The following is a 16,126-nucleotide window of genomic DNA, read 5'->3' on the forward strand; positions in this document are numbered from 1 at the left end:
GCTTTAGTTAGTGAAAACTTCATGGCAACAAAAATGCTGAGCACTTATTATCAAGCTTGCTCAGCTAGAGCAAATGTCCCTAGTGACATCATGTCACTTCGGTAATCAACCAATCTATTTTTGGGTGTATTTTCTTTTCAAATCAATATCATTCTTGATTTTTCTTCTTTTCAGTGAAAAAAAAAAAGAGTGACATCTACGAATTCCCCATCAATAATGCAACAACTTAGTAGTTACTAATACCTGTGATACAGAAAACCTTTAAGTGAGACATGCTCAGTCCAGGTAAGTGATTTCCCTTCTGTCCCACGGGGCATATGTGGAAACAACTTTTGTAGCGCTTGTGATACATCAGATGGAAATGAAACTCTTGCACTTGACAAATTCACATCAGGCAATACAGACTGCCCCGTGATGTACAAGAGTGATCTTTACATCATGTTCTAACCTATGCTTAAAACCCATAACACAAAATATTATAATTGTTTGATGCTTTGTAAATATCTACAGAGATGTTAACCTTTGTCATTCTGATTCTAATAAATATATAAAAAAAGTACATTCCACTTAAAGAAATAGTCAAAAACTTATCTACAATGTATACAAGTAATGAAAATATGCAAGACAAAAAGTATTGATGCCATCACTTCATAGTGTAGGGTATAATTCACTTCCTACAGTCTATCGATCAAGCTGTATGTGTACAACCATTGATGGCACAACAATATCATGTGTATTAGAAACCTATGAGGGGTTTTCTACATGTTTACTGCTTACCACTTACCAGTCGTATCTCACAACTATACCCTACACCATGAAGGTTATCTTTGCATGCATTATATTACACAAACAAGATGTACAATTTTCAATAGACATTTAAACACAACAAATGAATGTGTCATGTGTGTCTACAGAACACATCAACACAATGGATTGCAACAATGGATTGCTCTATGGATAAGTAATCACTCAGGACTAAAAAACACCCAATGGGAAAATCATATACCTTAACTTATAAAACACTGTGTACAATAGTTTCCTAAATCATCAAATTATTAAATCAATAGTATTAGTCTACGAGAAACCACTATAAAAAAATGACACCATAAGAAAAAGGATGAATTTAAAAAAAAAAGAAGGAATGGATACTGAGAAAAATTGCACTCAACACATTTACAAAGTTCATTTTTTCAGATTGCATGGTGATAACGAAATATTGATATACATAAAGACAGGCTAGACTACAGGACTTTGTCAAACCTGTTTAACAATGAAAGTCATCATATGATACAAGAATGAGGGTGTGTCATGTATTAACTTCATAGAGATATAACAAATCTTGGAGGCAGCTGGTTAATGAAATAGAGACATGAAACCATTTAAAAAGTTTGGCACACCACTCAAACTACATCGTCACTGCAAAGGCCTTATTACCAACCTCATATGCTTACATATATACACACAACAACAGACACATACAGACAAATCACAAACTTTCTTGCAATTTTATAGACACAGATACAACTGTAATATTCACCTACATGTACATGCTGTTTACATGTTGTTTGCTACAGGCTGGCATACCATGATGATCATTCACTATGCAACCATACACACTGGTACTTATGTTCTGAATGCCATATAGATACATGTACTACTACATCTCTTTAGGATTCATTTAAACATAGGTCTCAGTTTATTATAGATTTGGTATAATACGATTATAGATACTTGGTGCAGACTTGGTATCTTGTTACATGCATATATACACATACGATGCTTCTTTATTTTATGCAATGATACACAGTACACAGTTTTGCGGCTGAATCTGTATTACTTTTCTTGACAATCTTCATGAATTTGAGGAGCTAATTTAATGATAATTTGATTAAACCAGACAGTGAAAGATCCTGCAATAAGAACAATATATATGTCTAACAAATTTTCTAATTAAGAACTCCTTATTCTGTGGAAATATTAAGTACACAGAAAGACACATGGTCTTTGCTCCATAAGTAGATCAGCTCAATTTATCCTGTGTCCGGGCAGAATAACATCATAAACTGACATCCCTGGCATCACTATCATATTGTGTGATGTGCACATGAAACACAGCATACTGAGCATTGAGCATAAAAGGCATTTACTAGCAGTCTGACTCACAGGTGTGTCACAGGCATTCCAACTGTGATTATGACGTCACATTCCAGTAAACACTAGGATACTGCATATTTCGGTACTCAATAAGAGCATCAAAATAAGACCAATTGAATTGTATTTCTTTTATATATGTGCTTAGAGTGCCTAACCAGCAAATTGTTTGAACTGACCTAAACTTTGACATTTGCATTTCTGACAAATCAAATATTAAAGGAATTTGATTGGATTTAAAATCCAAAGACAAAAATGAGGGGAATCATCAAAGGAAGATCCTACAATATGTGATGTCATGGCTAGGCAAAATGGATTTTTTAAAGACAGTATACCACTACATTATGGCACATTGTATGGCAAAGGTCTACCCGTCTTCCCACTTTGGCATCATTTGAGCAAGTGGTTCCAAAAACACAGAATTTAGGGAAATTTTCATAGTTTGCCTTATTCTCAAGAGGCCTCTTGCATAGAAAGTAGCATTTAACGAAAGAAATGCAACTTCATGACAACCTACCACACCCAACATTACAACCCACATTTTAGCTTTGTTTGATTTTTAACCATTTGTTTTCCATTGCAGGACCTTTGTCCATTTACAGTGTAAGTAAGTACATAGAATAATGACAGAATATGTGTACATGTACCACACAGATTCTATGCTCCATCTGTATGGCAGGATGTCTGCATTCTCTGTGTATTACAGTCAAGGAATTCAACTGTAATCAGAAGCCTCTCAATAAATGTGGGATTCGATATTGTCACAATTACTTCTGTGACAACATCATTCATACATAGCAGCATGTTCCAAATGAACTATGTGTAGTTGCAAACTAGTGTGATAAAGATTACAGCATAGTCCTGAAGCCTATAGTGACAAATATGTGATTGGGTAATACATAACGAAAGAATGTTATTACAATCACACTCCTCTTTTTTCCTGCCTAGGTATTGCAATATTGGTTGCAGCCATTACAATTAGTCAATCATGTCCATTATATTAAAATGGCATCTCAGCTGCAGCAGTCCCCATTGCTCAAATAATTGTGCCATGTTTCGCGGTTGTGAATTATCATGTTATAATATATAGGTTTCACTGTGGATTTTAGTGGCTGGGGCAAAAAGAAGAGAGAATCGAAAGCAACAAACTTAACCATTCACACATCAACTCCATCTCACAATATACTTGATGTCACTTGTTTCTGGTGTCACAGCATTTTGAGGTTGTCGTTCTTGGTGTGCATGTAGCAGGCTTTGAGGGTGGTGAACATGATACCAAGCTTCCCATGGATGAGGTTTGGGTCCATCATGTCATCAATGAACTGGATTTCAGATCCTAGGTGGGGTATCCTAAACAAGAGGAAATAAGACATTCAGCATACAATATGTACAATGCCTGATTTTTTTGATCTGGATTAATTTTATGCAATGTTCGGACACACATCTCCATTGCTTTTCGGGGGGTGGGGGGGCATTTCATGAAGCGTTTTGTCCGACGAACTTGTCGGACAAATTTGCTCTCAGCCAATCAGATGCAAGGATTTCAGTAGCTTATAACAGTTTTCGGGAAAAATATCAGACAAATCGTTTCATGAAATGCCCCCCTGATGTGAAATCCCCTTCACACTAGGCAATCCTGGTATTTAAGAGAAGAAACAACTGGATATGTAACATCATCATATCAATTTCTTAACATCTTAGTCCCAGATTTAGGAACAGTTTATAGCAATTGCTGCAGAGTGGTTATGAACACAAGTACTAATATCATATTATCAAATCAACCCTGAAGAGATATGAAAATTTCTGTTAACCAGAATGGTTGACTGTTAATCAAAAGGCTGAACACTACTTCCCCTCATTACATGCTGATTACTCCACTCTCCCTTGTGCTCATTTTAATAATACCATCACAACAAGACTCTCATACACATTTAACAGGGGACAGTAGAGTACATCTATTAGTACGGGTGTAGGCAGTGTATGAAATATTGCACTACGATAGAATAAGATTTAACATTTTATAAGGCAGTGAGAAAGAAATTGAAATCTACTATATTCACTTGAATAGTTTCCCCGAGAGATAGAAGAAAAAAAAATGCAATTGCCAAATTGTGTCTCGCCCATTCGCGTACAAGGAATTAATATTTTTTATAACTCCAAGAAGTTAATTGACCTGCTTATGACCTTTGACCTTGTGGTGACCTTCAACACCCTAAGGGACATTTATCATCCAAGTTTGGTCACAAACAGACAAAGGGATCAAAAGTAATGAGCCATAATCGAAACGCGCCATAAAAACTTAACATTGGGCCCTAAAAATTTGTTGACCCCTTTCTGTGACCTTTGACCTTGTGATGACCTTTAACTCCCCAAGGGACATCTACCAACGGACATAGGGATCAAAAGTTATGAGCCACAATCAAAACGCGCCCTAAAAACATAACATTGGGCCCTAAAAGTTTGTTGACCCTGTCTGTGACCTTTGACCTTGTGACGACCTTCACCTCCCCAAGGGACATCTTCCATCCAAGTTTGGTCACAAACGGACAAAGGGATCAAAAGTTATGAGCCATAAACGAAATGCGCCCTAAAAACTTAACATTGGGCCCTAAAAGTTCGTTGACCCCTGTCTGTAACCTTTGACCTTGTGGTTACCTTCAACTTCCCAAGAGACATCTACCATCACCGAAGTTTGATTGCCATTGTAGCAACATGTGCTGAGTTACGTGTGATAAGAGTCTTGCAAGTAAACTTTAACGTATGACCTCAAATGACATTTGACCTTATCATGTGACCTCTTACGGCACCATAACATGAAGGTACCCCCAGTGCATCCATCACCCAAGTTTGATTGCCATTGTAGCAACATGTGTCGAGTTACATGTGATAAGAGAGTCTTGCAAGTAAACTTTAACGTATGACCTCAAATGACCTTTGACCTTATCCTGTGACCTCCAACGGCACCATAACATGAAGGTACCCCCAGTGCATCTATGACCCAAGTTAGGTTGTAATCAAAGCAACTTATGTGAAGTTATTTGTCAAAAGAGAATCTTGCAGGTAAACTTTAACATAGAAAAGAGTCTTGCACACTCTTTAATATATGACCTCAAATGACCTTTGACATCACATGACCTCTGACAACACCATAACATGAAGATACCCCTAGTGCTTCTATCACCCAAGTGCGGCTGCCATTGCTGTAACAGTTGCCAAGTTATGCATCATAAGAGAGTCTTGCAGGTAAACTTTAACATTTGTGACGGACGACAGACGGACGACGGACGGACGACGGACGGACGCCATTTGGATCCCTTAGTCTCGCCTTCACCTCCAGTGGGCGAGACAAAAATCATGGTAATGTGAAATTTGAAAATGTGATCCCCTGTTCGTCCCCAGAATGCAATCAATGTTTCATATCACTGTTCATTCTTAACCTCCTATCCAAAATACTCCATCAAAGGTCATAAGATCATTCATTTTAAATGCTGCCATTTTGACTTCATGACCGCTCAGAGATGTCATGAGTCACTATCAGGGAACATTTAGAGTTTGGTATTAAAGAAAGCTGCAAATGTAATTAATCCTTCTCAGCTTTCATCCCCTGATATTGTATCTCTCAAAGAAAGAACTTTGTACCTGGCTCTGACGACGACATACTGGAACACTGGGAACAAGTCGTCCATGGACCATATGTGACCCTCACTCTGCTGTGCATTGACGACATTGTTGATGCCCTCAAAGGAAGCTTCAATGACATGTAGCTTGTCTATGGGACAAAAGGTGGTGCTCAGGTTCTGCAGACTTTCAATAGCCTCCAGGAATGAAGCATCCTTCATCTCTGTCAACTGTTTATGAACAACATCAAACAAGAATTTTACAAGTACAAATGTATAATGCAAATGTCAGCTGCAAAATAATCATTATTGATCTCATTTGTCCTGTCATGATATCTTCTTGTGGATACTGCACAAGTTATGTTCACTGCTTTCCTATGAAAACTGAATATATACACATGTACACTGTACATACACCCTGTACTATGCTGCAATCAAAAAGGTGCAAGTAATTCACTCTCCAATGTGCTATCTGGTTATGACTAAGACTGAGTGAGCACACGGAGAGTAGGAAGTATTGACATAAATGCATCCTGGATGAAATTTTCTTATAAAAGATCTTAAACCAGCAAATATCAGAATACCAGTAGTATTTCAGTTTGTACATGACTAAAGTGTGATTTTGCTACTAGTGTGCCTAATTTCAGGCCACTGCTGTTTGCCTTCTTTGCATTTTTCTTCCTTCCTTAGGTTTTGAAGGGACAGGACTACCTGGTGTATAATTTCATGGCATGTAAAATCTGAGTATGTGAGCACACATCACTATTAATGTGAAAGATGGAAGTCAGGGGTATATCAACTTCACACGATGCATATAAGAAAATGATAATTCTGAATCTATCAAGGTGATACTTACCTTGCCTGGATTGGAGAGAGTACTTTCATCCAGTCTCCAGAATTTTCTATGACAAAAGAGACAAATTGTAACATCATATTTTTAATCAAACTCATACACAGCTGCATACTTTTGGCATGAATTTTTGCAGAAGCATTCATTGCAGATAATGATAATTAGAAAATGACACTTTCTGTGAGGTTTATGCACTCAACTGACTCTGCCAATTAGAGTACCACATTCTCTGCAACAGTGTTAATAGGGTGGTGACATAACAATGCAGTAAAACATAAAATCACATAAATCATGAGGATGTGCACCTACATTTAGACTCAAGCCTATCTTGAGCTCATCCTACATGCATGGAGGGAGATGTGCAAACACAAGAATGTAGTAGATGATTAGATGATTTATTATCATAGTCATCATTACTCAAGCACACAACGTAGGAGTACAGAATGAAATGAAATTTATTTACCAAACAAACAAACATCGTCAATATATGTCACCCTGCATCACAAAACAAACAAAAAGTCGCCAGACATGAAATTTTAGTTAAGAGCATATTCTGAAAGAGCAGACTTTAAGCTTTAAAATGATGTATAACTCAAATGCAATGGACTTTCCTATCCTATCTAAATTTCAGAAAAAAAGCATACACTAAGGAAAAGTGTGAACTGAGAAAAGGGGCTCGGAAGTACAGTGTCTATTCAAGCACTTAATCTTTACCAAGCCGTGCTGGATTTACGATGAATGAGACAAAAAACTAGATGTTAACCACCGGATTAACAACAATGAAGGGATTATCAAATTAAATTGAAATTTAGCATGCCTCATTAGCACATTCTGTCCATACTTAATGCCAACTTTCAAAGCAGTAGCATTATCTTGTCAAAAGTTATGAGAGTTGAAAGTGAAGAGTGTGTGCAAGGTCTTTAAGAAATAAAAAGGGGACTCTAAAAACACACCTAAACACACTATTCTACCGAAAAATATTCGAGATAAACTGCTTAAAAACACACCTTCCTGCCCGTTTTATGATCCCAAATTTTAGCATAATGTAGAAGAAGACTTGCCCTTTCAGATAATATGAAAAAGTCAAGATCGGCTAGGTTGACCCACTTCACCTATTTTCAGTCCTCACACAAAATCAGTGTGTGCGACCTTTTGTTCGTTTTGAGATGCACGGTCACATATGACTCTGCCTGGCTTAGAACCCACCAAAATAAATTGTCACTTTTCTACACATTTTAAAAGAGAAGCTCTAAGCTTTAAAATGATATATAACTTGTTAAAATTGGACCATCCTAACCCATTCACAAAGTGATTGCCATACAAGAGAGTTAGGAGGTGCAGTTTCATAGAAAAGGGAGAAAAGAGGATTTAACCCTAACTGCACTGGGGGGGGGGGGGGGGGGGCCTTGGAGGCCCCCCCCCCCTCGACATTTCGCACGATTACTCTGCAACGCGCAATGCTCTCGGCACGATGCTCCATGACTTTTTTCTTTTGAGTTTCCCGCACATTTTGACACCAAATTTGTGACACCCGGGGGTACGGTTCTGAAGTTACATGACTTTTTGTACATGCATGTGAGGCCAAAAATGGCTAAAAAATGTGATTTTGTGTACAAAGTCAATGCAAATTGAGTTTTTTCACATGGTTCATATAAATATGCTTATTTTTACTCTCAATGGCTAAAATTAGTTTGTTTTAGGAGTATTATGCTTCAAAAACTGTCTGTGACAAATTTTGTTACAAAAAACAACAAAAACAAAAGGTCGAAAAAACAAAGAAATACATAAGAAATTCATGAAACAATAAAATAAATAAGAAATTAATTTTGATACCGAATTTTTTTTCAAGTACATTTGCTAAGAATGCCATAAAGAATAATCATACCAAAAATGAGCACTTTTGGAGCTTTATTTACTGATTTAGATGAAAGATTCTGATTTCTCGCATAAATTATCATAATTAATCAAAATAAAAAAAAAAGAAGACTATTTTCTAAAATTTAAAAACACGATCTTGTAGATTACATTGCACACTACCAATGTGCAAAGTTCCCCCCCCCCCCCCCCCCCCCCCCCAGTCTTTCAAGCTACCAGAATAGCCCAGTCTTTTTAGGGTTAAAGATTAGGGTCACTATTAAAAGGCATGCTGTGCAGAACTATCAATGAATCACAGTGAAAGCAGCGCCTGTCTGAAGAAAAAAATGGTGCAGAAAAACTACTAATATATCAATTTCGATTCTGTTTTTGTTTTTGTTTTTACTCTCCCAGTTAAGACAAACTTAAAATATTGGAGTCGATCAACACAAATGACTGTTTTGGTCCATTACAGAGAATCCTAATCTGTGACTTTTTGTGGGTCATGAGCCGGGCAGTCACATATGTGACATTAATATTCAATGTATGCATTTTTTCATCGCATCAATATTGCAAGTCCAAGATGCCAAGATGTATGTACATGTAAGAGTTAGTGGTAATGGATGTGGGTTGTGAATGTGTACCAATGAGCTAATATTCTACCTACATGATCTGTGTATGGATCATTTTAAGCCCCAAAATAGATTCAAATTCTTGCCACTCTGATATGTTTAAAGGCTTGTATCATGTCTGAGGAGTTTTGATGTGATATTAACTGTCCTGTAAACATGAAACATGACTCCTGAGCTCCTCAGAGAGAAGTTCATCAATTCACATCAAGAGACTGACTACACTCACTGGTCCACTCCAAGGTAGGCCATGAGGCCCAGGTCAGACTGCTTGTTCAGTCTCACAAGCCGATCCCTGTAGTGCTCATCCTCCTTCTCATTACGCAGTGCATACAGAGTGAAGATAACAGGGTAGAGGCGTGGCAGCAGTGAGGGATGAAGGAGGCCCTCACTGGTGATTTGGTGAGAACTAGTAAATACACAAAAATAAAGTGAAGTAATTTAGTACCTGGTATGTGGAAACAAGCAAGTCCATGATTTTTACGTGATAGAATTATCTGTCACTTTACACCATCCTTAATGCCATTTATGTTTATGATGTTCATCTCTGCAAGTAAAGATATTTTGCATTATCAATAATTATCTGTAAGAACATCTTGAATTCCTTGCATATGAACATTGCAAAAGATTAATGAAAAAAAAAATCACCGTCATTTCTACCGCTATTATGAAATGAATGATGCAAGAGAGTTCATTGCTAGAGCCTGGCCTGTGAAAGTATAAAATGGCAGCAAAAATCATTTCAAATACAGGAAAGCTATCACTTGATAGTGGCATCATTTTTCATGTTTAATGAAAGGAAAGAAATTTGACACTTTCAACAGAAAAAACAAATCACGATAAGATCTCTGCTATATCAAGCAAGTCAAATCTTTCTTGGCACTACATAAAGACAAACAGTATAATTTGAATAAATTTGCACTTGGCATGACCATTGAAGAGTATCTAGGTATTAAGAAATTTATAGCTAGCTGTGAGTTTCAAATGACATGTTTCAAATAATATGACACAACATATAAGTTGTATAATGCAGCATCTTAACTGCATGAGGATAAGTAAATTTTAGATGAAACCTCTCCCCTAAAAAAACAACAACAAGAAAACAAGAAAACAAAACAAAACAAAACAAAACAAGAAAAAAAAAAACAAGGGTGAAAGTTACAGTTCTTGTACTGAGTTAGAATTCAATAACACTAAAAATAACAATTTTTTGAATGGTTGAATATCACCACTTACATGTCATCTGGTTCTTTCTCTTTAGGTATGGTGTGGGGTGTGGTCTGGTTCCCACCTGGCTGTGAATCTCCATAGTCATAGTAGTAGTGGAAGGTAGGAGCCTGCTCCTGCATGGGAGATATGACTCGTGGTTCCTCTCCAGGGAGCTCAGGGAACAGCACTCTGACAAATCATTGACACAGACATAAAAGGTTGTAACAACATCAGCGGTACAGCTTGTCAGACAAGAAAGACTCAAGCCCAATAGGCCTACTTATGATGGCTGATTGTCATATTTTCCATTCAATCATGCTGTGATGCTAAAAGCACCAAAAACATGATGTCATTAATCCAAGTAATGTTTCCTTTACATAGAATATTCCAATTAGTAACATTTGCTGCAGCAGCTCATGAGCTTGCTTGCAATCTCTAGCTGTTCACTTACACAAGACGAGTTCACCTTATCAGGCTTATAGCTGTCAGTCACTGTGTAAACTTATAACATCTGACAGTGGGTGATTTCAAGTTCGGTGCTAGTGCTAGTGCTAGTGCTATCTCAGCACTTAGCACCGGCGATAAAACCGAACTTGAAATCACGTCAGTGTTGGGAGTTGACCTCAAAATTATGACGTATTTCCGATTGCTGGTGCTGGGCTCGGTGTTGAATGTCGTCTGCTGAACCGAGCTCCGCCGATTGTGTTAGCGATTTACGTGCTTTTTCGCCATTGACTAACACTAGCCCCTAGGGATTAACATTTTCGTCATTTCAAGTTCGGTGCTGGTGTTAGCGTTGCCGTGCGAGACTCATATTCACGTCCATAATAGATGCACGTTTTACGTGCAAAGTCTATGCTAATGCAGTGGTCGCCCACGTAACGTACACGAACACTCTCGACATGGCTTCATAAATCTGAGCCTGGGAGCAAAATTAAGATAGTTGTATTTTGGGGAGTGGATGAAATTTGTGGCATTTTAATATTTCTTCCCCACTATGTCCCTAAAACTAAGCAATTATGGCTACATCTTTGAATATTTGACTGTAATCACGCGCAATCACTTTTTTCGTCGCGCAATTCCCGCGGAGCTCGCGGTGCTGTGATTCCAACACCTAGTGCTGGTGATCGATAATTTTGATCGGTATCGCCTCGTTAATCTGACCGTCGGTGTTGGAGCTCGATTTAACGCTGTTATTCGGGGGCTAGCACTAGCACTAGCACTAGCACCGAACTTGAAATCACCCAGTGAATCTTAAGGACTACTGTACCTCAAACACATTAAAATGAAACTGGAACATGTCTCTGATATACATCATACACAGTAGAAAAAGATAAACACACCCATATAAGTTGCAGGCTGTGTGCAGATCAGATGGCATATATGATTCATAAAGCACCATATTAGGGGAAATCTAGACTGCTGTACCATCCAACATTCAGACAAGAATTTCACACCTTCTCTAAGATCATTGTTGAATGTACTTCACCTGCTGATGCCTGCAAAGTGAATTGGGGTAATGTTACATCTAATCTAATGTGAGTGAGAGTTGTGGATACAGGCATTACAAACAAAGTGCAATGACCTTGTCTACGAAACATCCAACCACATAGAGACTCTCACCTGAGGAGGCTGTAGAGTCTATTGACATAAGAGTGTATCTCAGCCACAGCAAACGGAAGCAGCCAGTGATGAGCCCCCACACCAATATACGTGGCTCGGTAGACATTGACCAGGTTGTCCACCAGTCTCCCCAATGGATGCAGTGGGTGATCAAAGGCCTAACAGAAACATAAACATTTCTAGTTTCACATTCACTCTTACCTTCAGCACACATACAAAACATGACAGGACTGATACGACAATAAAAGGAAATATGTTGCATGATGGATAGCCATGAATGATAATGAACTACCAATAAAAGTGATGTACAGTAAGGTACCACTTTAACGAAAAGCCTTCTTCTCTCCAAGCAACAGGTTATCTCCAAACATAAAGTAACGTTAGTAGAGCATGTATAACACTTTAGATCTCCCTGACCCAACCTTGCTAATCTGCATAAGATGGACATTATAGATTCTTCATTACATAAAAAGGTTAAATGTGATACTGGATGAGTGCATCAATGACATCAGTGTATCCACAACATATATTGTCTATCTCACATGACAGACACCACATGGGACATTTAAATAAGACATAACATTACACTTGCAGAAGAGGCATTTTCTAAAACTCACTACTTCATGAAAGAGGTGTATGTATACATGGGGCTAGCATTATTTCCTATAAACCTAAAACAAGAGAATGTTTGCACTTGAAAAAGCAGTTTGCCAAAGTCACATATTTTGAACTGCTTTGAATCTTACATTCTTCTTTTGCTGACCAGCCATTTAATCAAGCACAAATTGAGTTTGCTTTTATTTGGCATGATATACCCCACTGATGTGATTAAACTAACATTCCTAGTTATCTGAGGAACATCCCATGATGTTGGCATTAATCTACTGTGGATGTGTGGACATGATTATACACATCACTGGCTCGACAGGTCTAGACCTCAAACTGCAGAACTTTTTTTTTTTTCTGTAGGCATACCCTATCTATTGATCAAGCTTGCCATCATAGCACGCAACTAGAGTGTTTTTTTAATTATTTTTTTTTTCTGTCACCTTAGTGAGGTAATCCTGTATAGCTTTGTAGTCACTTGGGGTGATCTTTCCTCTGTTGTGCACTGGTATCCTCTCCAGGCCTTCAATTGACACACGACGTCCCATGCTACCGAGGAGATGGAATATGAAACATTCATATTGATACACTTCATCCTTTAACTAATCTTACTGAAATAATACCCTTCATGTCTTCATATTTCTAGAGACAAAGCCAGGCCAAGGCATTAAGGGTCCTTTTTATATTCCAAGAAATTATGCTGCACAATCACACTTACACTGTAGTTTTGTTAACTTCTTGTGAAATACTATCATTGTCGTAACAATCTGTAAACTTTTCTATGGTTAATCAAACAAACAATGCATCGAATAAGTTTGTAGGCTTGCATCCCTTTAATATGCTCTGAGAAATACTACTACACAAAGTTCAGTATTAGTTCAAATGCACATTCTTCAAAAAGGCTCCTGGTAATTTCGGAAGCTCTGGCTGGATGAGACTATCAAAAATTCCCTTTTCTCCCACAGTACAAGTCACAGTCATCTCTTCATTTGTGTCAAATTATCTAAAGAGCATGACAAACATCTTGAGGATATGAGAGAGAGGGAGAGACTCTTCCAGTTGAATTGGTGTATTAAATGGAGCTCTGGTTCACAATTATTCCCTTATTCTTACAAGGAACGGGAGTACTTAGTATGTTAGACTGGGGTAGGATGAGCTACATGTATGAGTGTTGATTCATTTTCTTCACAAGAAGTGTAAAGGTTGAACCCCATCTTGTAAGCCTCACTTATTCTCAACTGATCTATTCCAGAGATGGCATAACATGTATAATGGGATGTAAAATTTTTTAAAAATCCTCATATGTTCTTTTATGCTCAACACATTTCCAATGCAACAAAGAAACATGCAATTTTAGATAATTAAAGTAAGTTTAATGAGTGGTTGTGATTATTCACTCTACGTTTACAGATCCATGTGGTATAAATGTTCGTTCAAAAGTAAATTTGATCCTTACTAAATGACACCAAATGCTGTCTGTTTCTCTATACTCAGAAAATAGGATGCATAGGACTGTGTTCTGTATGACCACTCTCTCTTACTGGTCACATGTATCCTGATGTCTTTGTCCAGTGGAGAGTGCTACTGCTATAGCTTCCCATGCCTTGTGTGAGTCTGGTTGGACACTGTCAACAAAGCCAAGCAGACTCCTGCATTGCCGGAATATGTCCTCCCACTTCTGGTCTGGGGGCACTGTATGTCTGCCAATAGCACTGCCATTACCAAAGGACACAGAAATAAAGTCACATTAGACCAAAATACTTCACATCACAGATGTTCTTATTCTATTGCATTCATTATGAGTTTGGTTCAGTTCATCCGCTAGCCTGCCTTGGATAGAATGGTGACAATATGGCTGCATTGTGATTCTTTAGAGCAAAGTGGAATCATACAGTGTAAGACTCTGATGATTTTGATATATCTACATGGTAAACTGAACAAACAACCAAACAAAGCTGTTATTCAACCAGACTGTATTATTCCCTATAAGGAAGATGTATAGTGTCTCTCATGTAAAAATAGATTACAATCTTGATTTTCCTTCAGTTACTCATTTCTTTCTCGGCATAGGTCATTGACGATGTGATTCTCCTTGAAATTTTACTTTATATAATGTGTTCATTTTTATATGTTGCTTTTTGAATAAATATCATGAAAATTCCCACACTGTGAAATAATATGAGAGATTTTGTTTTCTACCCAACCATGAAATACATCTCACCTCAATAGACTTTGCACAAAGCAACTATTTTCCCCTTCCGAATTTACAACACATACATGAAGATCTAAACTGTGTAATTTTGTATACTCATAAAGAAATAGAAGCCATTTTTTTTTTTCAAGAATTATTTCAAGTATGGTGCCCTTAGAAGTTTGCACATACAGAGACCTTATCTAGAACATGAGAATGATTCAATGTCATTTTGATATTTGGATGGAATCTAGGAAGGAATAGCTAAAACAAATTTTGTACAGAGAGTAATCCTTCATGTTGGGATAGCCACAACTCATGGCACTCACCACAGCCTCTTTGATACCTCCTGCATGCCTTTATTAAACGTGCCATTGATCTTCACACCATCCCCCCACAGGCCGTTGAAAGTTCCCTCAAGCACATCACCATTAGGGAGTGTAAGGGTCCCCTGAGGTAGAAACATAAACATTCACTTCAACATTTTTAAACACCTGTCGTAACATGCATGAAATTTATCACCACTGAGAACAAGACTGCATACTCCTTCAGTTACTGTTACTGTTGTGTAGAATCTTGAGAGTAATATTGATGATTAAGAAACAACAATGCATTTTTACCCTCCAAGTATGACAATAAATATGCAACTAACCTATCTGTTCCCATCTGGACATAAGTTAAATATTCCTTCCATGGTCATGTTCATAATACAGTACACTGTAAAAGTGTAAATTTTCGCGGTGCGGAAATTTTCGCGCATTTCGCGCAACCAGAAGCTAGCGCGAAAATAAAAGCACACAAATATTTTTGCATGCCATATGTTCCAGTAGTCAACGTCCTGATTCTGTGGGATTAAGAACATGCAAAATTCATCTTACCCGGCCAAACATGAAAAATTACTCGCGCGAAAATATCCACTTTTACAGTACACATTGGAAAAGGATTATGACGACATCCTCATTTACAGTGTTCATATGGTCACTCTCTATCACACATTATCTTTTCAATCTTTATCTTGTTCACTGATGTGAGCTCTTTGAATGCATGGTATTATGAAATAAGATGTAAAACAAATTAAAAAGGTTAGCAACATCGACTACTAACCACCCACACTACAAACACTTTGATCATATCGATTATCATTTCAGTTTGACAATACAATTTCTATAATTTACTTTGTCTGAATATTCCCAATCATCAGCACTAAATACATTTATGATAACACATGGGGAATTCAATTTTGAATGGTAACGTTATCACACATACAAACTAGCATCATATGCAATGCTGGATAGTTGAACATAGTGTGTGTCTGTGCATGACAATGACATGTATGAGTAACAAAAAACTACCGCAAGAATAAAACTATTTTGATTATCATCTGGTTATCAGCACT

At 37.5% G+C, this 16,126-nt stretch overlaps 1 protein-coding gene across 1 annotated transcript in view; it reads right to left on the bottom strand.

Moving 5' to 3' along the window:
* Window positions 1–1,122: 1,122 nt before the first annotated feature.
* Window positions 1,123–16,126, bottom strand: part of LOC139716960 (alsin-like) — a 56,756-nt gene continuing 41,752 nt past the window's right edge. The window contains exons 19-27 of the mRNA XM_071628485.1: window positions 15,060–15,181; window positions 14,081–14,251; window positions 12,983–13,088; window positions 11,934–12,091; window positions 10,338–10,499; window positions 9,331–9,510; window positions 6,625–6,670; window positions 5,791–5,999; window positions 1,123–3,501 (exon numbers count right to left, since the gene is read on the bottom strand). Coding sequence (XP_071484586.1) covers window positions 3,360–3,501; window positions 5,791–5,999; window positions 6,625–6,670; window positions 9,331–9,510; window positions 10,338–10,499; window positions 11,934–12,091; window positions 12,983–13,088; window positions 14,081–14,251; window positions 15,060–15,181 — 1,296 coding nt within the window. The 3' untranslated portion in view covers window positions 1,123–3,359. The remainder of the gene's footprint in view (window positions 3,502–5,790; window positions 6,000–6,624; window positions 6,671–9,330; window positions 9,511–10,337; window positions 10,500–11,933; window positions 12,092–12,982; window positions 13,089–14,080; window positions 14,252–15,059; window positions 15,182–16,126) is intronic.

The sequence above is a fragment of the Diadema antillarum genome, unplaced genomic scaffold, assembly GCF_040938485.1.
Source record: "Diadema antillarum isolate AM-2024a unplaced genomic scaffold, OU_Dant_1.0 scf00000071, whole genome shotgun sequence".
In the NCBI taxonomy this organism is placed as follows: domain Eukaryota; kingdom Metazoa; phylum Echinodermata; class Echinoidea; order Diadematoida; family Diadematidae; genus Diadema; species Diadema antillarum.